The sequence below is a fragment of the Physeter macrocephalus genome, chromosome 2, assembly GCF_002837175.3.
Source record: "Physeter macrocephalus isolate SW-GA chromosome 2, ASM283717v5, whole genome shotgun sequence".
Lineage (NCBI taxonomy): Eukaryota > Metazoa > Chordata > Mammalia > Artiodactyla > Physeteridae > Physeter > Physeter macrocephalus.
This window is the reverse complement of record NC_041215.1, coordinates 106,460,885-106,488,046: the sequence shown is the minus strand read 5'-3', so window position 1 is coordinate 106,488,046 and position 27,162 is coordinate 106,460,885. Positions and strand designations below refer to the sequence as shown.

At 38.6% G+C, this 27,162-nt stretch overlaps 1 protein-coding gene across 1 annotated transcript in view; it reads left to right on the top strand.

Moving 5' to 3' along the window:
- The window catches only part of ICA1L (islet cell autoantigen 1 like), a 42,778-nt gene extending 16,209 nt beyond the window's left edge, over window positions 1-26,569 (top strand). Inside the window, exons 8-12 of the mRNA XM_007112085.3 lie at window positions 710-753; window positions 12,136-12,210; window positions 15,773-16,027; window positions 18,971-19,060; window positions 23,932-26,569. Coding sequence (XP_007112147.1) covers window positions 710-753; window positions 12,136-12,210; window positions 15,773-16,027; window positions 18,971-19,060; window positions 23,932-24,047 — 580 coding nt within the window. The 3' untranslated portion in view covers window positions 24,048-26,569. The remainder of the gene's footprint in view (window positions 1-709; window positions 754-12,135; window positions 12,211-15,772; window positions 16,028-18,970; window positions 19,061-23,931) is intronic.
- Window positions 26,570-27,162: the final 593 nt, after the last annotated feature.

The following is a 27,162-nucleotide window of genomic DNA, read 5'->3' as shown; positions in this document are numbered from 1 at the left end:
GTCTGTCGATGGACACTTAGGTTGCTTCCATGTCCTGGCTATTGTAAATAGTGCTACAGTGAACATTGTGGTACATGTCTCTTTTTTTTTTTTTTTTTTTTTTTTGTGGTATGCGGACCTCCCTCCGCTGCGGCCTCCCCCGTCGCGGAGCACAGGCTCCGGACGCGCAGGCCCAGCGGCCACGGCTCACGGGCCCAGCCGCTCCGCAGCATGCGGGATCCTCCCAAACCGGGGCGCGAACCCGGTTCCCCTGCATCGGCAGGCGGACGCGCAACCACCGCGCCACCAGGGAAGCCCTCTCTTTTTGAACTATGGTTTTCTCAGGGTATATGCCCAGTAGTGGGATGAGCAAAAAACCTTTTAATGCTTGAAAACTAAACTTCATACTTGATGGCGTTGGTGACAGATGTTCTCTGTGGTATAGTATTTAGCACAGCGTTTACCATGCTGAACGCGGTGCTTGGTGCTTCATCAATACTCAGTAAATATACATTGAAAGAATAAGAGGTGAAGGATTATTTTTACAGTCTGTGTATCTCTAGAGAAGAAGATTTGTCTCAGACAGATTTTAGGAGATCTACCGAACAACTATTTTATATGTCTCCTCAGTTAAAAAAAATTTTTTTAAGCCACATAAAACTGTTTGTAGAGTATGAGTCCCAAATATATTTTAACCAAGATCTTTGGATTTTTTTTGTCTTTACTTTAGGTTAGTTTTGTCAGATGAGGAAGTGAGCTTGGGAAGTGAACCAGGTAAGATGGTAAATTCATTAAAATGTGAAATGATCACATTTAAATGTCAAAACAGTTTGTTACAGCCTTTGGGGATTGTGTTAATATCCATTCAGTTAAAAAATGTTAAGTCCCTTTATAAGTCTCTTCTGTACAAACTTGAGTTCGCCTTTTTTTCCCAGCTTTATTGAGGAGCTGTAATTGACATGTAACACTGTAAGTTTAAGGTGCACAGTGTGATGATTTGGTATATGTTAGTATCGCAAAATGATTTTCACCATAAGATTAATTAACACATCTGTCATCTCACATAGTTACCATATTTATTTTGGGCATAAGAACATTTAAGATTTACTCTCTTAGCAATTGTTTTTAACTATAGTTACCATGCTATATGTTAGATCCCTAGAACTTACTCATCTTATAACTGGAAGGTTGTACCCTTTGGCCAATCTCCCCATTTCCCCCATCCCCCAGGCCCTAGCAACCACCAGTCTACTCTCTGTCTCTAGGAGTTCGGCGTTTTTAGATCTCATATTTAAGTGAGATCATAGTGTCTTCCTCTGTCTGACTTATTTCACTTAACATAATGCCCTCTTGAACAGCAATGAACCAGTGCAGCAATGAATGTGAGGGTGCAGGTGCCACTTCGAGATAGTGATTTCATTTCCTTTGTATATAAACCCTGAAGTGGAATTGCTGGATCATATAGTAGTTCTATTTTTAATTTTTTGAGGAACCTCCATACTGTTTTTCATAATGGCTATACCAATTTAGACATTCCCACCAACAGTACACAAGGCTTCCTTTTTCTCCACATTGCCACCAGCATTTATCTCCTGTCTTTTTTATAACAGCCATTCTAACAGGCATGAGGTGATATTTCATTGTGGTTTTGATTTGTATTTGATTTCATTAGTACTGTTGAGCACCATTTCATGTCCCTATTGGCCATTTATATGTCTTTGGTTGGAAAAATGTCTACTTTGCACATTTTAAAAATCAGATTATTGTTGTTGGTTTTTAAAATATTGAGTTATATGAGTGCATTATATATTTTAGATATGAACCCCTTATCACATCTATGGTGTGCAGATATTTTACCTATTCTGTAGATTGCCTTTTCATTTTCTTGATCTTTTTTTTTTCCCAGAGATTTTTAGTTTGATGTAGTCCTACTTGTTTATTTTTGCTTTTGTGTCTTGAGCTTTTTGTGTCATATACCAAAAATCATTGCCAAGACCAGTGTCAAGGAGTTTTTTCTCTGTTTTTTATTCTAGGAGTTTTACAGATTCCGATTATTACATTTAAGTCTTTAATCCATTTTGAGTTAATTTTTGTGAGTGGTGTAAGATAAGAGTTTAATTTCATTCTTTTGCATGTGAATATCCAGTAAGTATAGCTACCCCTGCTCTCTTTTGCATGTCATTTTCATGGAATATGTTTTTCTATCCCTCCACTCTCAGTCTTTGTGTATGTATCCTTAAAGCTAAAGTGGGTCTCTTGTAGGCATCATGGATCTTGTTTTTTTATCCGTTCAGAGGGTAAAATGCCTTTTGATTGGAGAATTTAATCCATTTACATTTAATTATTGATATGTAAGGATTTACTAATGCCATTTTGTTCATTGTTTTCTGACTGTTTTGTAGTTCCTTTGTTCCCTTATTCCTTTCTTGTATCTTCCTTTGTGACTTGATGACTTTTTGTGGTGGTATGCTTTGAATCTTTTTTTTTTTTTTTTTTCGGTACGGCGGGCCTCTCACTGCTGTGGCCTCTCCCGTTGCGGAGCACAGGCTCTGGACGCGCAGGCTCAGCGGCCATGGCTCACGGGCCCAGCCGCTCCACGGCATGTGGGATCTTCCCGGACCGGGGCACGAACCTGCGTCCCCTGCATCGGCAGGCGGATTCTCAATCACTGCGCCACCAGGGAAGCCCCTGAATCTTTTATCTTAACTTTTTATGTACCTATTACAGGGTATTTTTGGTGATTACCATGAGGCTTACAATAAAATGTCTTATATTTATAACATTATTTTAGGCTGATAACAATTTAATTTGATAGCATACAGAAACTCTATACTTCTACTTCTCCTCCCCTCACATTTCAGGTTATTGATGTTACAGTTTACATGGTTTTTACATTGTGTTTCCAATAACAAATTATTATAGTTATTTTTAATATGTTTGTTTTTTAACTTTTAAACTGGAATTGAAAGTGATTTATGCACCACTATTACAATATTACAGAATCTGACTATGACTGTATATTTACCTTTACTGATGAGTTGTACACATTCATGCATTTTTACAAGGTTAATTTGCATCCTTTTAGTTCAGCTTGTAAAGTGCCCTTTAGCATTTCTTGTAAGGCAGGTCTAGTGGTAATGAACTTTCTCAACTTTTGTTTGTTTGAGAAAGTCTTTATCAGGTCTTCATTTCTGAAGGACAGTTCTGCTGATACAGTATTCTTCATTGACAGTTTTGTTTTTTTTTTCAATATTTTGGATATATCGTCCCACCCTCTCCAGGCCTGCAAAGTTTCTCCAGAGAAATCTGCTTATGGTTTTATAGGGTTTCCCTTGAATGTGACAAGTCACTTTTCTCTTGCTGCTTTCAAAATTCTGTCATTGACTTTAGACAGTTTAACTATAATGGGTCACAGTCTCTGGTTGGGTGAAGTTGCTGCCCCTGCTCTCAGGTGGTGGAGGTGGGCAGGCTACTTGCTGGGCTCTGTGTTCAAGCAGTTCTGCTGGCTGGGCTCTGTGGTCAGGTGGTGCTGTGCTCTAGGGTCAGACAGTGTTACTAGCTGGGCTGTACAATCACCTCCAGTCAGGCAGGGTCACTGGCTGTGCTCCCTCACCAGGTGCTGCTGCTGCCTGGCCTCTGCATGCAAGTGGGGCTGCAGCGGGGCTGCAGCAGGGCTTCACGATCTGATGCAGCCAAGCTGTGCTCGGGCTTTTGGGCAAGGTCACTGGCCAGACTTCCTGGTAGGGTGGGGCCTCCTACTGTACCCCACAGTTGGGGGGTGTCATTGACTGGGCTCCCTGCCTAAGTGAGACTGCAGGATGTGCCCAGCAACTGGGCATGGACATAGGCTGGGCTCTGCTGCCAGGCAGGGCTATAGACTGGGGTGTGCTGCTGGGCAGTACTGTGAGCTAGGCTGGGAGGCTCCCCAGGGTCCCTTTTAGAGCATCCTGGTCAGGTGGGCTGGGGCCATGCTCCCCTGTTGGGTGGGGCTGCTGACTTGCTTCCCTGCCTGGGCAGGCGGTAGGATATGCTCTGCAGCTGCCCCAGGTCTCAGTCCAGGCTTCCTGGTCAGGCGGAACTGGAGGCTATGCTCAGCAATGAGTTAGCTTTCAAGCAGTACCTAATTAGAGGGTCCAGTTATCTTCTTTAGGGAATTCTGGTCTTCTCTAAGATAGGTGCTTTTAGTGTAGATATTCATTCCACAGGGTTGTATGATTGTTTCAAAATTATCCTCATATTTAAATTCGTGTTCTTATTTTTTGTGTGTTCTTATTTTTTAATAAATATATATTATATGTACAGTCAACATATATATGAATTACTCTAGCTTTGGAGCCAGAAAGATCTGGGTTTGAATGCTGGCTTTTTTTTAAAACAAGTCATTTATGCCTCTCATTTTTCTTATCTGAAAAATGAGTCATACACTTCTGCCTTGCAGGACATTAGGGCTAGATATATTTATCAACTATATAGCACACAGTAGGCATCCAATAAATGTGATAGGTATTTTTAAGTATACACATAAATACAGACCATATACAGACCAAGTATACACATAAATACACATAAATACAGACTGAACTATTTAAGAAGCTATAATAATCATGAGCTCATATATCTAACATACCTTCAGACTTATGTTCCAAAGGTTAGCTAATTTTGCATGCATAATCCTGTACTTAAGTAGAGAACGTTTTTTTAACAGTCATAAATGAAATATAATGGACATTGTTGTAGTTTCACCATCCATCTATAGTATTATTTTGTCTTTTAAAGCCTGCTGTATCAGCAGTTATATCCCTTTTTTTTTTTTTTTTGGTATGCAGGCCTCCCCCTGCTGCCGCCTCTCCCGCTGCGGTGCACTGCTGCGGCCTCTCCCGTTGCGGAGCACAGGCTCCGGACGCGCAGGCCCAGCGGCCACGGCCCACGGGCCCAGCCGCTCCGCGGCACGCGGGATCCTCCCAGACCAGGGCGCGAACCCGGTTCCCCCGCATTGGCAGGCGGACGCGCAACCACTGCGCCACCAAGGAAGCCCCTCCCTTTTTTTATTGAAGTATAGTTTATGTACAATATTATATGTTACAGTGTACAACGTAGTGATTCACAATTTTTAAAGGTTATTTATATGCAATAGTTGGTACCTTTTAACCTCACACCCCCAAATTACACTTCACTCTTCCCTCTCCCCACTGGTAACTACTAGTTGGTTCTCTATATCTTTGTGCCTGGGGGTTTTTTGTTATGTTCACTAGTTTGTTGTATTTTTTAGATTCCACATATAAGTGACATCATAGTATTTGTCTTTCTCTGTCTGACTTATTTCACTTAGCATAATACCCTCCAAGTCCATCCACATTGCTGCCAATGGCAAAAATAAACTCAAAATGGATTGAAGACCTAAATGTAAGGCTGGAAACCACAGAAGTCCTAGAGGAAAACATATGCAGAACACTCTTTGACATAAATCATAGCAATATTTTTTTGGATTCATCTCCTAAAGCAAGGGAAATAAAAGCAAAAATAAACGCATGGGACCTAATCAAACTTAAAAGCTTTCGCACAGCAAAGGAAACCATCAACAAAATGAAAAGGCAACCTATGCAATAGGAGAAAAAATTTGCAAATGATATGACCAATAACGGGTTGTTATCCAAAATACATAAACAGCTCATACAACTCAACATCAAAAAGCAACCTAATTTAAAAATGGTCAGGGCTTCCCTGGTGGCGCAGTGGTTGAGAGTCCACCTGCCGATGCAGGGGACACGGGTTCGTGCCCCGGTCCGAAAAGATCCCACACGCCGCGGAGTGGCTGGGCCCGTGAGCCATGGCCGCTGAGCCTGCGCGTCCGGAGCCTGTGCTCCGCAACGCGAGAGGCCGCAACCGTGAGAGGCCGCAACCGTGAGAGGCCCGCGTACCGCAAAAAAAAAAAAAAAAATGGGCAGAAGACCTGAATAGACATCTTTCCGAAGAAGACATACACTTGGCCAACAGGAACATGAAAATATGCTCAGCATTGTTAATCATCAGAAAAATGCAAATTAAAACTATAATGAGATATCACCTCACACCTGTCAGAATGGCTATCATCAAAAAGACCACAAATAACAAATGTTGGTGAGAATATGGAGAAAAGGGAACCCTTGTACACTGCTGGTGGGAATGTAAATTGGTGCAGCCACTGTGGAAAAAAGTATAGAGGTTTCTCCAAAAACTAAACATAAGACTGCCATATGACCCAGCAATTCCACTCCTGGTTATATATGCAAAAAAAAACCCCAAAACTGTTATTCAAAAAGATACATGCATTTCAATGTTCATAGCAGCATTACTTACAATTGCCAAGATGTGGAAGCAACCTAAATGTCCATCAATAGATGAATGGATAAAGAAGATGTAGTGTATATGTACTCAGTCATAAAAAAGAATGAAATTTTGCCATTTGCAACAACATGGATGGACTTAGAGGGTATTCTGCTAAGTGAAATAAGTCAGAGAAACACAAATACTGTATGATGTCACTTATATGTGGAATCTAAAAAATACAACACACTAGTGAACATAACAAAAAAAACCCAGGCACACAGATACAGAGAACCAACTAGTAGTTACCAGTGGGGAGAAGGAGGAGGGGAGGGGAAAAATAGGGCTAAGGGATTAAGAGGTACAAACTACTTGTAGCTTACAAATAAGCTACAAGTATATATTGTACAACACAGGGAATATAGTCAACATTTTATAATAATTATAAATGGAGCATAACCTTTAAAAATTATGAACCACTATCTTGTACACTTGTAACATATAATATTGTACATCAACTATATTGCAATAAAAATTTTTTTAATTAAAAATGGTCCTAATAATAGTTGAAGATGTAAAAATCTTGGATTTTTTTTTTTTGTCCTTTTTTTTTTTTTGCCACACTGCATGGCATGAGGAATCTTAGTTCCCCCACCAGGGATCAAACCCTGGCCCTGGCAGTGAAAATGCCAAGTCCTAACTCCTGGTCCACCAGGGAATTCCCTATCTTGGATTTTTTTTTTTTTTTTTTTTTTTTTTTTGGTCTCTGTCTATACTGGGTTGCAAATTAGGTAGAGATGTGGGAAACAGACTATAAGAAACTGGCTCCTAGTGTAGTAATAGGGCATAATTTATCTCAATATAGGCCCAAAACTTAGAGATAATTTTTTTTTTTTTTTTTTTTTGTGGTATGCGGGCCTCCCTCTGTTGTGGCCTCTCCCGTTGCGGAGCACAGGCTCCGGACGCGCAGGCCCAGCGGCCATGGCTCACGGGGCCAGCCACTCCGCGGCATGTGGGATCCTCCCAGACCGGGGCGCGAACCCGGTTTCCCTGCATCGGCAAGCAGACGCGCAACCGCTGCGCCACCAGGGAAGCCCCGATTTTTTTTTTTAAATAATGTTTGCCTATGGGTTTTTTGTTTGTATGTTTGATTTTTTAATGTTAAACATTAAACATTAAAAAATATGCTGTCTTTTAAGTACATGTGTTTGATCTTTCCCTTCATATGAAATCACTACTGTAAATGAGAAATGTGGAGATGCTGCTCACAGCTATGCACAGCTCTTAGAAAAATAAAGCAGCCTTTGAATTAAAAGTACAACATACCCTGTTAGGAACACAGATTTGAGCCAGGCTGTCTGGTTTGAACCTGAGCTCCACTGTTAATTAATTGTGTGACCTTGAGCAAGTTACTCGACTTCTTGCCTTACTAGTGCCTCATCTGCGAGGTGGGGATGCCATGGTCATGGCACCACCCGGTAGGGTTTTTATGAGGATCACCATGGTTAACGTGCACCAAGCCCTGAGAAAAGCGCCAGGCACTCAGTAAGCTCTGTAGCCACATTAGCTGTTAGTAGTTTCCAGGTCCCCAAACCATGCAGTATAGGATATGGAAGTTTGGCACAAATTAGCATCAACTTCACAGTTTTGCCAGGTGTCAGCTCGTCTTAGAGCATCTGTCCAGGGCCTGTACTAGGCCCAGGGAACACAGAGGTGACCAGCTCCACTCCTCCACCAGGAAATCCTGAGTCTGATACAGACATGAGCAAATAAACCAGTAGAAGGCAGCATGGGGAATATTACACATGTGTTATTAACTTGAAAAATTATAATCCTCAAGGAATAACCTCAAGTAATAATATATTGTTCAGTGTATTTGTTTTCTATTGCTATGTAATAAATTATCACAGATTTGAAAAAAAAGCACAACATATCCAATCATTTATTCATTCATTCAACATAAAATGAATATCTGGGGCTTCCCCTGTGGCATAGTGGTTGAGAATCTGCCTGCCAATGCAGGGGACACGGGTTCGTTCCTTGGTCCGGGAAGATCCCACATGCCGCGGAGCAACTAAGCTCGTGTGCCACAACTACTGAGCTCGTGTGCCACAACTACTGAGCCCGTGTGCCGCAACTAAAGCCCACGCGCCTAGAGCCTGTGCTCCACAACAAGAGAAGCCACTGCAATGAGAAGCCCACACACCGCAACAAAGAGTAGCCCCCGCTCGCTGCAACTAGAGAAAGCCCGCATGCAGCAACCAAGACCCAACACAGCCAAAAATTTAAAAAAAAAAAAAAAAAAAGAATATCTGTTGTGTCAGAGACGTGGAGAGCAGGCAGAACAAAATATAGTTGACCCTTGAACAACGCAGGGGTTAGGGACACCAACCGCCTCCCCACCCCTACCCTCTGGCCCCCGTGCAGTCGAAAACCCACATGTAACTTTTGACTCTGCCAAAATTTAGCTACTAATAGCCTACTGTTGAATGGAAGCCTCACTGATAACAATCAATTAACACATATTTTGTATGTTATATGTATTGTATACTGTATTCTTACAATAAAGCTAGAGAAAAAAGAAAGTTATTAAGAAAATTATAAGAAAGAGACTTCCCTGGTGGAGCAGTGGTTAAGAATCCGCCTGCCAATGCAGGGGACACGGGTTCGAGCCCTGGTCTGGGAAGATCCCACATGCCACGGAGCAACTAAGCCCATGTGCCACAACTACTGAGCCCTCATGCTGCAACTACTGAAGCCTGTGCGCCTAGAGCCCGTGCTCCACAAGAGAAGCCACCGCAATGAGAAGCCCGTGCACCGCAACAGAGTAGCCCCCACTCGCCGCCACTAGAGAAAGCCCGCAAGCAGTAATGAAGACCCAATGCAGCCAAAAATAAATAAAAATTTTAAAAAAGAAAATTATAAGGAAGATAAAATACCTTTACAGTACTGCGCTGTATTTATGAATACCGTACATTTACATTGTTTACAAGATGAATCATCTATCAGTACCTACATCAATATTGTCTTACATAATATAAAACACTGTAGATATTATATGTATTACACTAGACATCAAAAATAAAAAGATAATGTGAAAAAGAAATTCATATTTATTTACAGGTGTAACGATTCATGCGTCTCTAACAAAGAAGCAGCAATATGATTGCATTATGGTAGCCTAGTGTAACTGCTAGACTGTTTGGATGCCTTCAGTGTTAACTCTGGGGCTCTGGATGGCCAGGGGCATTGTCCAATTTCAAAAGAACTTTAGAAGTCAGTCCCTTCCTGGCAAGGAACTTCCTGACTTCAGGGACAAAGCATCAGTGAAACCGATTCAGAAAAAGGGTTTTCATGGTCCAGTCCTTCTTGTTGTACAACCAGAAGACTGGCAGCTGGTGTTTACCTTTTCCCTTCAAGGCTTGGGGTTAGCAGCTTTATAGATGCGGGCAGTCCTGATCATGCACCTGACCACATTTGAACAGAACAGAAGAGTTAGCCTGTCTGTTCCTGCCTTGAATCCTGGTGCTCACTCCTCTTCCTTACTAATAAGTGTCCCTAGTGGCATTTATTTGCCAGAATAGGACAGTTTTGTCTGTATTAAAAACCTGTTCAGGCAGATATCCTTTCATATCAATGATTTTCTTAATGTCATCTGGGAACTCGTCTGCTGTATCTTTTTCAACACAGTTTCTCCTGTTATCTTGACCTTTTTTAAGCCAAACCCCTTTTTAAAATTATCAGACCATCCTTTACTGTCATTGAATTCTCCAGCATTAGATCCATCACCTTGCTTTTGCTTTAGATTGTCATATAATGACTTTGCTTTTTCTCAAATCATATTAGTCTATAGGTATGCCTTTCTTATAGCAATCCTGCACCCACATAAAAGCTGCATTTTTAATACGAGATAAAAAGGTACTTTACCAAATATGCGAGGTTTTTGCACCTGCTGGCATAGCTGCAGTGATGGCTTCATGAATTTCCTTTCATTTTTTTTTACAATGGTCCTTACCCTGGATTCACTTATCTTGAAATGGGCAACTGCAGCTGCATACCTCAATCTATGGTACATACCAAGCAAGCATATCAACATTTTCTTGTAATTTTCTGTGCTTCTTGGAAGCACTTCCAGCATCACTAGTGGCACTTCCTATGGGTCACGTGGTGTTATTCAGAGTTTACAGTATTACCGCAAACATGAAAAATACGCAAGACTTGAGAGATCAGTTTTTACTGTGATACACAATTTATTGGAGAAAGGAAATGGTCGTGTGGCGATGATTAGTGTCACACGGCATTTTAAGCTGATACTCCCAACACTTGAACTCACTGCAGTAGCAACCGGAGGTGGCTATGAATTACTAAAGTTAATTTTATGCAGTTATGATTTAATTACTGCATCTTTACGTTTACATTTCTCTCAACTGCAAATTGTGCCATATCAATGTTGTGTGCATAAGTTTTGATAAATTTTAACTTTTTATAATAGATTTGTGTGTATTTTATGGTAGTAAATGATAAAAATAGACTAATATGTACATATATTTTATGCATTCATGACATACCTAACTTTTTCTTAATGATTTTGATATTTCTTGCCTGTGAGTTTCTTCTGTGAGTTGTTTCAAATTGTCACAAATCTCCAAATCTTTTTCCAGTGCATTTATTGAAAAACATCCACACATAAGTGGACCTGTGCAATTCAAACCCTTATTGTTAGGGTCAGCTGTATAAAATGGCCTTTCGGAGACTATAGAGTGAGAACAAATCCACCAGGGAAGGAATAGGCTTTGGAATGTGAAAACTTTATTTAATTGAGGTATAATTGACATATAACATTGTGTTAGTTTCAGGTGTACAACATGATGATTGGCTATATGTATATATTGCAAAATGATCACCACAGTAAGTCTAGTTAACATTCATCCTCATACACAGTTACAAATTTTTTCTTGTGATGAAAACTTTTAAGATTTACTGTCTTAGCAACTTTCACATATGCACTACCGTATTAACTATAGTCGACATGCTGTACATTACATCGTCATGACTTATTTATTTGGAAGTTTTGTGCCTTTTGACTCCCTCCGCTCATTTTGCCTCCACCCCTGCCTCTGCCTCTGGCCTCCAGCACTGTTCTCTACAACTGTGAGCTCAGGTTTTGTTTGTTCTTTAGATACCACATATAAGTGAGATGGTACAGTATTTGTCTTTCTCTGACTTATTTCACTTAGCATAATGCCCTCAAAGTCCATCCATGTCATTGCAGATGGTTAAGACTTCATTCTTTTTTTTAATGGCTGAATAATATTCTATTGTATATATGAACCACATTTTCTTTATCCATTCACCCATCGATGGACACTTAGGTTGTTTCCATATCTTGGCTATTGTAAATAATGCTGCAATGAACATGGGGGTGCATTTAACTTTTTGAAATAGTGTTTTCATTTTTTTTGGATAAATACCCAGAAGTGGCATTGTTGGATTATATGGTAGTTCTATTTTTAAATTTTTTGAGGAAACTCCATATTGTTTTCCATAGCCACTGCACCAATTTCCATGGAATATGAAAACTTTTAACTTTCAAGAGGGCATAGATATAACAGAGGACCTGAGTACCTGTGGGTATTACAAATTTATTTGTATATATATATATATATATATATATATAGTGTTATATATATACATATGTGGTTTTTATATATGGTTCTTTAAATTTTTAGATATATGTATTATAATCTGATGTGGTCAATTGAACAGTTTGGTCACATTATCATAAAATACTATAGTAAATAAGCATGCTAAATTTCTTCTTGTTCAGCTATCTTTTATGTGCTTTTGTTTCAGCAACTGAAGATCACAGGGAAAAACATTCTGGAATAAGAGAACTTGGAGCACCTCAGTTTTCTAACTCTGAAAATGGTAAATTATAATTTCACTATATATAGGGATAATTTATTATTTAAAATTCTTTAGTTTTTATTTAATATTTATTTCCGTAACATGAAAATCTGTATAGGCCTCTACACAGGAATGCAATCCTATACTTCTACTTTGTAGCACATGCCAATGGAAATTAAATAATTGCTTATTCTGTATGTTTCAGCCCTGTGGAATGTATCTCTGTAACTGTGAGGACATGTGGCACTGTGTTTATCTTACTATCTCATGTGTCTCTACCATCCAGCAATGTAGGCGCTCAGTAAATACTACCTTGAATGTCTCTGCCAAGCATTGCAAACATTTTCTCCTAGTTTGTCTTTCGACTTTTCCTATAGTTGCTTCTTGCCATGAAAAAATTTTAAACATTTTATGTAGTCAAATTTATTAATCTTTTATTTTATTGGATCTGGTTTTTGACATATGGAAAACCCAGGTTAGAGGAGTTCGTTTATGTTTTCTTCTAGTATTTGTATAGTTTTTTTTATTATTATTATTATTTATTTTTTATTTTTATTTTTTTTCCGGTATGCGGGCCTCTCACTGTTGTGGCCTCTCCCGTTGCGGAGCGCAGGCTCCGGACGCACAGGCTCAGTGGCCATGGCTCACGGACCCAGCCGCTCCGCGGCATGTGGGATCCTCCCGGACCAGGGCACGAACCCACGTCCCCTGCATCGGCAGGCGGATTCTCAACCACTGCGCCACCAGGAAAGCCTGTATAGTTTTATTTTTATATTTAGATCTCCAATTCATTTGGAGTTTATTCTTGCATATGGCGTTAACAATGGATTAAATGTTATCTTTTTGCAAATGGCTATCCTTTACAGGCGGATGCGCAACCACTGCGCCACCAGGGAAGCCCCTATATTATTTTTTTAAATGCCATGTTTGCCCCAGTAATTTGAGATAACTTCGAATCATATGCTAGATTTCTATACGTATTTGAGTCTATTTCTGGACTTTCATAGAAACTTTTTTGTGTGTTTTTGTATCTGGTGGGACTAATATCTTCCTCTTCGTTTCATTATTTTCTTAACTATTCTTGCATTTTTCTTTTTCTTTTTAATTAATTAATTAATTAATTTTATTTATTTTGGCTGCGTTGGGTCTTCGTTGCTGCACACGGGCTTTCTCTAGTTGCAGTGAGTGGGGGCTATTCTTCGTTGCGATGTGCTGGCTTCTCATTGTGGTGGCTTCTCTTGTTGCGGAGCACGGGCTCAGTAGTTGCAGCATGTGGGCTAAGTAGTTGAGGCTCGCGGGCTCTAGAGCTCAGGCTCAGTAGTTGTGACGCAAGGGCTTAGTTGCTCCGCGGCCTGTGGGATCTTCCCGGGCCAGGGCTCGAACCCGTGTCCCCTACATTGGCAGGCAGATCCTTAACCACTGCGCCACCAGGGAAGCCCACATGTTTATTTTTCAATATGAATTTTATATCAAACTGTCTAGCTCCATAAAAAAGCTCATTGATACTTTTATTGTGATCACATTAAATATGAAAACTGACAGCTTGCTAATGTCAAGACATCCTAAGCAGAAACAAAGGGCATCTTTCTATTAAAGTTTACTTGTCTATCTTTCAGATATAGTTTTTTCTTATAGGTTTTGAACATTTCTTGTTAAGTTTATTTCTGAATATTTTATTTCTTTTATTACCATTATAAATGACACTTTCTTTCCATTTTAGCTTTTAACTGGTTATTATTTTGTGTATTGATATAATTTTTGCATGTTAACCATATATCCTGCTACCTTGCTGAACTTGCTTATAGTTTGAGTTAGTTTTATCATTGATTTTCTGGAACATTCCAGGTATACCATCATGTCTTCTGCAAATAGAGATAGTCCTGTTTTTTCTTTATCAATTCTTGTGACTGTAGTTAATTTCTTTTGTTTAATTGCAATGGTTACTACCACCAGAACAATGTGAAATAGTATTGTTCCTGATCTTAGTGTCAGTGTCTGTACTGTTGCTGAATTAATTAAGATGCTAGCTTTTGGACTGAGGTATATATTTTACAGTGTTAAGGAAGTATCCATACATTTCTGTTTTCTCAAGAGTTTTTATTAGGAATGATTGTTGAATTTTGCCAACAGGTTTTTCAGCATCTATGCCCTGTGAAAACATCTAGGCCTGTGATTTTTTTGTGTTTTCTTCTCTATAGAAATTGATCTGTTTAAGCTTTCTATCTGTACTGAGACCAATTTTAGTAAATTATATTTTTCTCAGAAATTATTCATTTTGTCTAGGTTTTCTAAGTTATTTACATAGAGTTGTACAAATCTCTTGATTTTTTAACAGCTTTATCAAGGTATAATTTAAGTACCATAAAATTCACCCATTGTAAGTATAAAATTCAATGACCTTTAGTAAATTTATAGAGTTGTGCAACCATCACAATTGACTGTTAGACTATTCCCATTACCCCCAAATTCTCTCATGCTTGTTTGCAATTAGTCCTTCTCCCACTCCCCGACCCCCACCGGCCTAGAGCGAATTTTCATCTGGCTGAATTGAGAAGTGGGTGGAAGAGAGTGGTTCTTAGTTCAAGTACAATAGTCTTTCATTCTTTCTAAATTTTAATAGATTTTCTTGAGTAAATGTTTCTTCACTTGGTGTGTGTCCTAGGAACAACTTCCAGAGACTTTCAATGGTTGTTTTTAAAATCATTTTCACCAGTTACTTAAAACTGATGTGCGGGTCCCTAGACTTCATCATTCTATCATGCTGGAAGCCCCTATCTTTCATTTTTATTGATAGTGATAAATAAATATTTATTTATTAATGATAAATATTTTATTGATATTTAGGGTCATGATTTTTCATGTTAGTTGTTATTTAAATATCCCATGGATTATGATATGAAATGTCTTTATCATTTTTCAGAAATTCCATTACCCTTCCAACCAAGAATTGTTTAATAGAAGGTATTAAAAATGTGCAAGTGGAAGAGATTTTTATCTTTCTGGTTTCATTAAAAAGTCTCATTTTATTGCATTATAATCAGAGTATGTTGTTCGTAATATTTCTATTTTAAGAAACTGATTTGTGTGTGTGCCTTAGTTATAATTAATTTCTGGGAATTTTCAGTGTGTGCCTGAGAAAAAGGTACATTTTCTATTAGGGTTTGCTTATATTCAAAAATAACTACCGTGTTTTTTTATGCTGTTTAGATCTTTTGTATCTTTACTTTTGTCCTCTTGGCCTGTTTTTTTTACTGAGAGTGGTATATTAAAGTCTCCTGTTTTTAATTTGTTTCAGTTTCTCCTTGCATTTCCTGTTTCTGTCTTACATAGATGGTTGCTTAATTATTTTATACATAAATATTCATAACTATTAATATTTTCATTGTGAAATGTGGTCATTTTGATCTATAGCCTACCTAATTAGAAATTATTTTCACATAAACTCCTAATCAGTTTAATTGTTCATTAAAAATTATGTTAATAAAGTATGAGAACAATGAAACAAACTTGATTTGCCCTATATCCTACTCTCATTTCCTCAAAAAGAAAAAAAAAACATTCTGTTTTTATGTTCACTCAACAGTTGAAAAAGATATACCAGTAGATTCATTGGAAGATGATTTTGAGAAGGAATTCTCATTTCTGAACAGCCTCCTAAGTCCTGGTTGTTGGAGTGCTAGTGAATTTTCCCAGGAATGCCAGGCTGTCTTTGGGAGCCCCAAGGCCAGTCTTACATCCCAGGAGCCTTCTGGGGGATCTGAGCCTCTTCCTCACTCCTCACGATTCCTTCCTTCACAACTCTTTGACCTTGGCCTTCATGCTGCTGGAGCTTTCAACAGTAAGTGTGTGCAACATTTGGATACCCTTGAATTGTATCTTTGTGAAGCAAAAATATGTACCTGTGGATGCTGAAATCAACAAGGAGATTGAGTTAGCTTCTGTACTACTGGATAAAATCTGCAGTCACACCAGTCAACGGGAAAAATAACAAATATCATTGGAGTCTGTCAATGAGAGTGAAATAAGGGCTGCTTTCCTGCCACCTCCACTAAACCCCACATTTTTTCATTGACTTTCCCAGGTGTCTTCTCTACATAGAAAATCAGTGTCTTGTTTAAAACTCTTGACCTGCTAAGTTACCCCTGCCTAGGGCAGGTGATACTGTTTCTTCCACCTAGCAAAACTTGGTGTGCTCTCTTCCTATGGGCTCAGAGTTAACAAGAGCAAAAGGAATAGGTCTGGAGCTGGTTCCACAGCAGCTTTCAGGACAAGGCAGCGGGAATGGAGGACTGTGGTGGAAAGCTGGGAGCAGGAAAGGGTCACCTGCTTTGCTTATATGTCAAGGACTCTCTCCACTCACCTGCTGTTCCACCATCCTGTGTCCAACCCAACACCTTGGGAATCATTTTGCTCCCCACTTCCATATTGGTTCCAAAGTCCTGTCAATTCTGTTTCTAAAATGTGTCTCAAATTTCCCACTCCTCCTCCTCTGCCATTTAGAACTTCATTTGGTTTCCTGGGTTACTGTGACTCCTCCTAACAGGTCTCCCAAACCCCAATTCATCTTCCATGTTTCCTCCAAAGTTCTCTCTCTATGAAGCAGATACAGATGTCAGCACCCTGTTTACATTTTTCAAAAATAAAGCACCATTGGCCCCAGGGTCAAACCTGCCTGTGCCTGCATTTCCACCCTTATCTCCTACGTTATTTCAAAATACCTGCCATTTTCGGTAACCGTACTGTTTCCAGACCCTTCTGAGGCATCTTTGCTCATGCCCCTCTTTGGCTGTAATGTTCCCTAATAGAGCATGGACTTGGGCCCAAATATTAGGTTCCCATCCAGTGTTTCCTCTGCCACACCAACCTGGAGGACTCCCTCAGTACTGCCAAGTGGAAGTGCTTTCTCCCTCCTCTGGCCTTCTGCAGTGCTTTATTGGTTTTCATGGCTGCAATCATAGTTTTTTTTTTAATATAGATTTTATTTTTGTTTATTTTTGGCTGCATTGGGTCTTCGTTGCTGCGCTATTTGCGTCGAGCGGGGGCTACTCTTTGTTGCAGTGCGCGGGCTTCTCATTGCGGAGGCTTCTCTTGTTGCAGAGCACGGGCTCTAGGTGTGCTTCAGTAATTGTGGCTCGTGGGCTCAGTAGCTGTGGTTCGTGGGCTCTAGAGTGCAGGCTCAGTAGTTGTAGCGCACGGGCTTAGTTGCTCGGCGGCATGTGGGATCTTCCCGGACCAGGACTTGAACCGGTGTCCCCTGTGTTGGCAGGCGGATTCTTAACCACTGCACCACCAGGGAAGCCCTGCAGTCATAGTCTATCCTGCCTTATATCCCTGTCTGTCGGCCTCATAGCACCTCATGGTGTCTTAATGCATTGTACTTTGTATTAAAATACTTATGTTCATACTTTATCTGCAAGACCATCATGCTTTATCCAGTCTTCAAGCACCTCAAGGGCATGATCTGTGGGGTGATTTATCTTGGTGCTTTCTATGACAGCAGCATAAAATTAGCTCAATAAATAAAATAAATATCAGTTAAATAATTACTCAGTAAGAATTGGTTAAATAACCTAAAAGTAAGAATGGACCATACTATTTGATAATGAGTCCCCCTGTCTAGGATAATTCAGATGTTTTGCTTGTGGTAAAATTTTAGACAACAGTTATTCTCGTGTGGCATATCAATGGCCCAATAGTTATAAAGATTTACAAACTGATTCACTCTCTGCTATGAACTCCTGCTCTTTCTCCTTCACTTGCCACATCGCTAGCAGCACTGGACTCTTCTCATTTTCTGGCAGTACAATATCAACAGGATTTCTGCACTACTCAGAACGTCTGTCTTGGTTCCTGCCTGCAGGCTGACGGGATATTCCCACGTAATAGCCAAGGCAATTAGTCCTCGTGTTTGAGTGTCTTGCTGAGTCATCAGGCAGTTTAAACTGTTAAACTGCTCCCAGCACAGGACTCTTCCTACTTCACTAGTCTCTCCTTTATGTCTACCTCTTTTTCTCCTGTGATGTAGACCAGGAAGGTGAGCTGCCCTGAGAGTTTAAAGATCTATGTTCTAGGAGCCCCAAGTAGGAACTTGGGCCTCAGATGATCTCTACTGTACAAGGAAGGTAGTAGGCCAGGTAATCTAAGTTCCTTTCAAGTGCTGTGTTTTAATTATAGCATAAATAAGTTTTCATGTTACAGCAGACATTGCCCTGTGTTACTAGTATTCATAATGATACTTTTTAAGGAGTATATCATATTTCATCACATTTGTCCATCATAATCCACTTAATTCCTTCCTTATTGTTTCTACTTTTTCATGTTATAGATAATGCTGCAATAAACAAAATCATGCATGTACTTTTTCCTTCAGTTAATTTATTTCCTTAAGATAAATTTCTAGGAATGGGATTACCAAGTCAAAGGGTATAAACCTATTCATAGGTTTCAGGATTCTAATTGTCATGTTTATTTCCTCTCTTCCTGACTCCTTACAGCTTCTCTTTCTACACCTTATCCATTTGCCATTGTTTTAAAGAAAAAAAGCTTATATATTTATTTCAGAACCACTTTGCAAAATGTAAGGAAGTCTAGCTCTAGCTGGGACTACACTTACATGATTTGAATAAAATTCATAATAGCAGATATATGTCTTATACTGTGGAATATTACCCTGGTACAAAGATTGGAGGACTTTTATTAGATATTCTTCCCTTTTCTTGTTTTGCTGATGCTACTTTCTATTTGATTAATAATGGATAATTCATTATTTCTCTTTCCCCAGGCTGGGCCTCCCAAGGGGGATTAGAACCTCCTCTTTCACACATTGATAACCAGTCAGTGCCTTCACAGAGTCCAAAGAAATTAACAAAATGTAAGTTATTTATTTATATTATCATAAGTAATATGCCATCATATTAACAATCAGTCAAATTCAGGTAAATTTAGAAAAGGACCATGTTACAGTCTTCACCTCATGTTGTCCAGAAAAGTACTTTGTTAATAATGAATTAAAACGAAAGCTGTATCTAGCTATCCCTCACTGTGGAAAGAATTGAACAGAAATTGTGAGCTGCCATAGTAAACTAAATTCTGTACCTTAATCTTTTATATTTTGTGTTAAGGTTTGTTGATAATGGATAATACCATTAGGGATAGAAGATGCTCTTTGTTTACAGAATGCCTATTGACAAAGAACACGCACAGGGTCTTAGCATAGGGCCTGGTACGTAGTAATTGCTAATATATATTGAATACTTACTATATATATATATATATATATATATTATATTTTTTTTTTTTTTTTTTTGTGGTATGTGGGCCTCTCCCGTTGCGGAGCACAGGCTCCGGACGCGCAGGCTCAGCGGCTATGGCTTACAGGCGCAGCCGCTCCGCGGCATGTGGGATCTTCCTGGACCAGGGCACGAACCCGTGTCCCCTGCATCGGCAGGCGGACTCTCAACCACTGCGCCACCAGGGAAGCCCTACTATATATATTTTAAAAACTTATTTATTTTTGGCTGTGTTGGGTCTTCGTTGCTGTGCTCGGGTTTCCTCTAGTTGTAGTGAGCGGGGGCTACTCTTCATTGTGGTGCGTGGGCTTCTCGTTGCAGTGGCTTCTCTTGTTGCGGAGCACGGGCTCTAGGAGTACTTAACTATATATTTTGTCTGCAGAGCTGGTCCATGTTGTAATTACCATGTAGGATATACATAGAAAACTGACACATTCTCCGTCTTGCAGGATCTTAGATACATATTAATCTTAGTCACTGATGCTGATTTAACTTTTTAATTGGACATAATTTCAGACGTACAGAAATATTTCATAAATGAAAATGGCACAAAGAACACCTGTATATCCTTTACTCAGATTCACCTATTGTTAGTATTTTACCCCGTTTGCTTTATGCAGGCTTGTGTGTGTGTGTAATGTGTGTGTTATTTTATCTGAACCACTTGAGGGTAAGTTACATACACCATGACCCTTTACCCCTTAATGCTGCAGTTTGTGTTTCCTAAGAATAGGTATATTCTCTTGCACAACCACAGTATGACTGTTAATATTAACGTAATCCTTTTCTATGATCTACCATGTATGTGTATTCCATTTTCGTGAGTTGACTCATAATGTCCTTGATAGCACTGTCCCCCTCTGGGACTGCGAGTCTAGGGTCATGTATTGTATTCAGTTGCCTGTCCCTTTAGTCTCTTTTAATCTGAAACATTTCCACAACTGTTCTTTGATTTCTGGACATGGGCATTTTAAAAGAATACAGTCCCTCTGCTCCACTGTGTTTTGTTTTTAATAGAATGCTCCTTATTTCAGTTTTATTTGAGGTCTCCTTATAAGTAAATTTAGGTTATTCATTATCCTGAATATCTAGTCAGGTTATCCTGACTAGAATACACATAGGTGATGCTCCTTTCTCAGGGTTTCACATCTCAAAGTTGTCCCTCTCTCCCTCATGGGTGTTGTTAATGTTGACCACTCTATCAAGGTGTTGTCCAGTTTTTCTCCTATACAATTACTATTTTGTTTTATTTGTTCCTCCCTTGCAATTACTAAGCAGTCTGTGGGGAGACACTTTGCGACCTTGTACACGTCCTGCTCTTTGTCAGAACTTCCACATAGATTTAGCATCCATTGTTGCTTTTTGCCTGATTCAGTCTTTATTGTGATGGATGAAAAGTGATGATTTTTCCAACCCTAGCACTCCCTCCACTTTTTTTTATTGTAAAAACACATAACAAAATTTACCATCTTAACCATTTTTAAGTGTACAGTTCAGTAATGTTAAGTATATGCACATTGCTGTGAAACGGATCTCCAGAACTTTTCATCTTGCAAATCTGAAACTCTACACCTATTAAACACTAACTCCCCATTCTCTCTCCCCAGCCCTGGTAACCACCATTTTAACTTTCTGTTTCTATGAATTTGACTACTTTAGATACCTCATATAAGTGGAATGTATTTGTCTTTTTGTAACTGACTTATTACACTTAGCATAATGTCCTCAAAGTTCATCCAGCTTGTAGCATGTGACAGGATTTCCTTTCTTTTTAAAGTTGAATAATATTTCATTGTATGGATATACCACATTTTGTTTATCTATTCATCCATTAATCATATTATTTTTTAAACATCCTTATTGACATATAATTCACATGCTATACAATTGGCTCCTTCCACCATCCCTCAATACCCTGCTGTAAACAAAAAGAAACCTCTCTTCTTCCCCATTTACGTATGTATTTATTGTCAGAATAGATTCGTATTTTTTCCATGGTTTATAATCACTACTGTACTTAATCATTTTGTTGCTCAAATTGCCCGTGTTGACCAGTGGGAGCCCTTTCAGGCTGACTTTTGAATCCTTGTGGTATCAATATTTTAAATTTTTCAAATAATTTTAGTCCTGCAGAAAGGCTTGCAAAAATACAAAATATTCCTATATGTTTTCACCTAGATTTTACCATGTTTGCCTTAGTCTCTCTCTACGTGTGTAATATGTATGTAATTTCTTCTGAACTGAAATTATTCTGAGACTAAGTAGCAGGCATAATATGCCCCTTCACCCCTAAATACTTCAGCATCTGTTTCCTAAAAACAAGGACATTCTTTCACATAATCACAATTCAGTGATCAAAATCAGAAATTAACATTACCATACTGCTATTATCTAATCTATAGACCTTATTCATAGTTTTGTCAATTGTCCCACTAATGTATTTTGTAACAAAAAAGATTTTTTTCCTAGTCCAGGATCCAAACCAGGATCACACATTGTATTTAGTTGTCAAGTCTCTTTAGTTTCTTAATCTGGAAAAGTTCCTCAATCTTTGTCTTTCATCATCTTGGCTTTTTTTGTGGTGTACAGGCCATTTGTTTTGTAGAATATTCCTTGAGTTGGGTTTATCTGATGTTGTCTCATAATTAGATTCGTGTTATGCATTTTGGCAAGACTAGCAGCACAGGAACGATGTTGTGTGTTCTTAAACCGTATCAGGAGGCACATTATGTCTATTTTGTCCTATTGCTTATAATGTTAACTGATCACTTGGTTAAGGTGGTGCCTGCCAGGTTTGTTCACTATCAAATTACTATTATATTTTTCCCTTTGTAATTAATAATTATCATGTGGAAAAATATTTTGCAACTGTGTGAATGGCTTATTTCTGAGTATCAAAGTTGCACCTGCTAATTTAGCATTCATTGATAATTCCTGCACGAATCGTCTATTACGGTGGCTGTTGCCAAATGGCGGTCTTCCATCTCCTCTCCCCTCCGCCTTTATTAGTTACATTCTACTATATGGAAAAGCTTTGTCTTGTCCCTCATTTTTTACTTATTTGTTGGTATGTATCATTGTGGACTCTTGGAACCCTATTTTAATTCTTCCTAATGCTTTGGGATAAATCGATTGGGGAATCCATCAATTCCAAGCAAATCACAGATTGACAGCAGCCAATTCTGAATACAGCCATCCCTTAGGGAGTCAAGACTATTCATAATTATAGTTTTCTCTTCTTAAACTCAGTAAACTGAATTGTGCTAAATCATTAAAAATAGAGAGTATAAAGTGAGTAAATTTCAGAATTGAACACGAGAAGGCTGAGGTATTAGGAAAGCTGCTATTTGCCTATAATCCTTTGCTGTACAGTAGAAACTAATACAACATTGTAAAGCAATTATACTCCAATATTTTAAAAATAATAAATTATATGACCATTACTTTACAGGTGAGGAAGTAAGGGCCCCTGAAGTTAAATGACTTGCCCATTATCACTTATTAGTAGGTACTATACCCAGGACTCAAAGCCAGAACTTGTGTGGGTATCACTGACACTACCTTGGGGTTCCCAGAAGCAGAACTGGACACACAATGCAGGCTTTCACTCTGTCCTGACCCCTGAGGCTTGGGATCCCCACAGCCCAAACTCCAGCCCTCTGATCTGTGGAAAGTGGCAACCATGATTGATTGTAAGAGAGGGTTGCCTTAGACTCTTCTGAGCAGGACTGCCTTCCATCCTTTGCCCACTGCGTCCCTGGTCTCATATGTAGGTCTTTAGATTGTCCCCTGGCTCTCAGCCCTGCTTTCTGGACCCCTGGCCTTCAAGAGCCTAGCTTTCTGAGATGACCCACTGTCTGTGCCCTGCACAGTTTTTTACTAGTCCCAGCCTTCAGCATAGATGTGTATCCTTGACTATCTGCCACACAACTTGTAGACTATCGATATATGCAATTTTCCAGTCAGGTAACAGGAAGTCGTATCCGAGACATAACCCACTCCATAATATATTTATCAAAAATTTTAAAGTACACATGAAAATGTGATAGGATTAGGGGATTTTTCCCCCCTATGTCTAGTATTTTAATATTACTTTTATAATAAATATAGATTTTAAATGCTAAGTTTACAAGTGTAATGTTCCTACTTCGTAGGAACAAAGGTTAAATTTTGAACCTTATCTGAGAGCCTTCTACTACACTCCCTGCCTTTTCACTTTTAATCAAATCCTTTCTCAGAGCAACATGCAATTACTTAAATAGCCTCAGCAAAGCATGAGGTATCTGCATTAGCTTTTCAAAATTATCCTCAAGGAGACATCATTGATGTTTATTCTTGTCAGCTGTCTTAAATTTGTTTCAAAAGAAGCATCTACTTTAAAATCATAAAAGTGGTACAATAATGTGATTTTTTAAATCTGAGACTCTAATGTGTTTTTTTTCTTTTTTAATAGCTCCCAACAGTGGCAACCAAGACATGTCAGCCTGGTTCAATCTATTTGCAGACTTGGATCCGCTTTCAAACCCAGATGCTATTGGACACTCAGATGATGAACTTCTTAATGCTTGACTGAAGTTATGATGCCACTTCAATGGCCTTGAGACACCAATTTTGCAACTTACTGCCTTTGTGGAAAGGAGTTTATGTTGTCACCCATATACGAAAACCTTGTGTTTTCAAGGTTAGACAGATGGAAAGGATGACGTTTTAATACATTATCTCTTTAATATCTTGGATTTGCAGCTGTTGATAATATATGGAAAATATTAGAAACTATTGAGTCTGAAATACATCCCAAAAGTTAGTTCAAAAATAACAGCTAGGAATAATTATCAGTAGGAGTTGTGTTTATCTGTTTGGAAAGCCTTTTATGTATAAGTTGCCTTGCTGGCTCTGAGAATTCTATATCTAGAGAAAGGACAGCATGTAAACTGGGTTGTGATTTGGGGTTGGTTTTTAAATAAAACAGTGGCAGGGGGAGTTCTCTGTTGTGGAAAATAGCACTAGAACCAGACCAGTTTTTTTCCTTAGTTAGAAAGGTAGAATAAGATTTGACAACTCAATTTGCTTCAGTGAAATCACAGAGAAACTTGGTGCTTGTTTTCTCCACTTGGAGGCTAAAATGTAATGTTCCTTAGTTTTTTTCCTTCATACAAAATCATGGACACCCTCCGATTTCATTATTGAATTTTCCTGGGGAAGTAGCAGGATGATTTATTTGCTAAGAAGGCCATCCTCTGCATAAACAGAAAAATGTCTCTTACCATTTTATAAACCACAAGACTGTCCACCCTATGGTACTTCAGATATTGTCCAAGTGTCTTCAGGCCTGATTCTTCACACATTGCTACTACTGTAGCAATACTGTACTGTATTCATATGCTTCCTGAAAGAAAACGAGGGGAGGATACTCCCTGAGCAACTGGCAGTAGTATTCCTGAAATGACCCAGAAACTTCTATCTGAATGAGGAAAAAAAATTCTAATTAACTTACCCTCGTACAGATTTGCAATACTTATTACCCCATATTTCTTGACATGATTTAACCCAGAATGCTTTCTGGCAAAGTTACAGAAAGCTCTATACCATCAGTAAGGGAGTGTTTTTCCACTTTTCTGTGGGTGACATCATCTGAGGCTCTATTTGATTACTAAGGACAAACTTACCCTTAAAAGGTTTAGAGTCTAAGTATTGGAAGGAAGGCTACTTAATGAAGTTAGCATAAGCTAATGAAAACATAGCCACTGTATACACACAGTCACTCAGTTTCCTATTTTTTCCCATCCACCCTTTTGTTCTGAGGCAGTTCACCAGGTGTCGTGTTTCATCGTCCAGTCCGATGCATCTGCATAAGAAAACATTTTAACTAAGACGTTCACAGTAGTTTTCATTGTACTCCTAGTTCTAAACAGGCTTATTATTTACAAGAGAACTGCTTGTAATCTCTGAGTCTCCGTATACAGAAAAACATATTTAAGGACTGGACTAGGGCAGGTAAAATGCAGTCCACTTCCCGTCCACAACAGTCTGGCCTAACTACAATCTGAACTGCCCACAAGCTATTTAGAAAACCACAACTATGGTCAAGTAGTGTGTAGGCTGGAAAGACCTTATCTGAGGGTCAGAAACATGGACTTAAGAAAAGATTATGTAAATCCTTCCTTAAAATATTTTCACACACTTATTCCTATTTCTTTACTTGGTTAACCATTAAGAAGCATTTTGTAACTCTCCCTTTTTATTCAGTTTAATGCCCCAGAATGCAATACTGTCTTTGTTCCACCAAAATTCAATCACCAGGGTCTATAATTATGAATCACTATCAAAATTCTATACCCATGGTTGCTCTGTGCTTTCAACTTTTAAGTACCTCGGAAAATGTTAATTTTATGTCTTGCGTTTTTGCCATTTTTCTTTCATTTTCACTAGTTCAAAAATATTTGTTTAGCTTCCTCACATGCATGCAGAGCAGTCCTTGTTATTTCATGTAAACAAAGACACTCAACGCAGAGGAAAATCACTAGTCTCTCCAGGCCCAAATCCCAGACTATGAATGTGAAGGGGATACTAACCCCAGTTTTCCAAGAGCAAAGGTTATCAAAAAATAGAAACATACAAGGATTTTTATTCTTCAGTTCTTAATTTCTCTAACATTTTCACTTTCAACACAGTATGTAGTTGCTCGTTTAGCCTCAAAGCAACATTAACTGCCTTAGCAAGTCTAGTTATAACTTCACCAAGTCTGACTGCATTTTTGAAGTGTACATTTAAAACTTTGCTATTAAAATGAAGGTAACTATTCACATTTTCTCAAGATTATTTGAAGCTCAGTCATTAATTTAAGGTCCAGAAACAGAAATTTGGCTATATTACACCTAAAATAGGTATAATAGGAAACCTAAAATAAAAGACAAGCTAAAATAAGAAACCAAGCACATATTCAGTAGGGAATGACAGGATAAACACAGAACAGAAAGGTGATCTGTTGCTTCCTGGTTAAATCTAGAATAACCATTCAATAAGAAGTATATTAATTAACCTTAAGGGGTGGGCTGAGAACAACTCTTTCAAATAAATGGATGCTTTTTATATTAAATGGGGGAAATATCTATGTTATACTTTTTAATACCAAATAAGAATGCATTTAAACTTAGAAGAGCCCCAGAAGAACTAAAAATTTGCCTAATCTTTCTTCAACCACTTTGTAAGAGAGGCAGGAATACCAGGGCAGACTGAGATCAAATTGGTATAACTTTGTATTTTTTGAAATCTTTCATTAATTGTAAAACATAACTCTGATGTGATTAGAAACAAACTGTATTTTAACAAAACAGGTTTCAGTATTTGCACAATGAAAAAGTGTTTGTATTTCAACTATGGATATTTCACATAACTACCTTTATAGACCATCTGGAAATGTAGAGGTCTTAGAGCATATGGACAAAGGAAGTTTGAATGTGCTATTTTTCTGAGCCTCTTTTAATAAAGATTACAAGATGGCATAAAACAAAGTTTATTTGCTAAATCCAGTTATTTGCAAACTGGATTTGCTATACACAAATCCAGTTATTGTTTCTCTATTCAAAAACTTGGGTTTTACCTCAGGACCATAGTAATAAGAAGGTAGTTTGAATGATACAGATACCACAGAATGAAAATAAAACCAGGGCAATTAATATCTTTG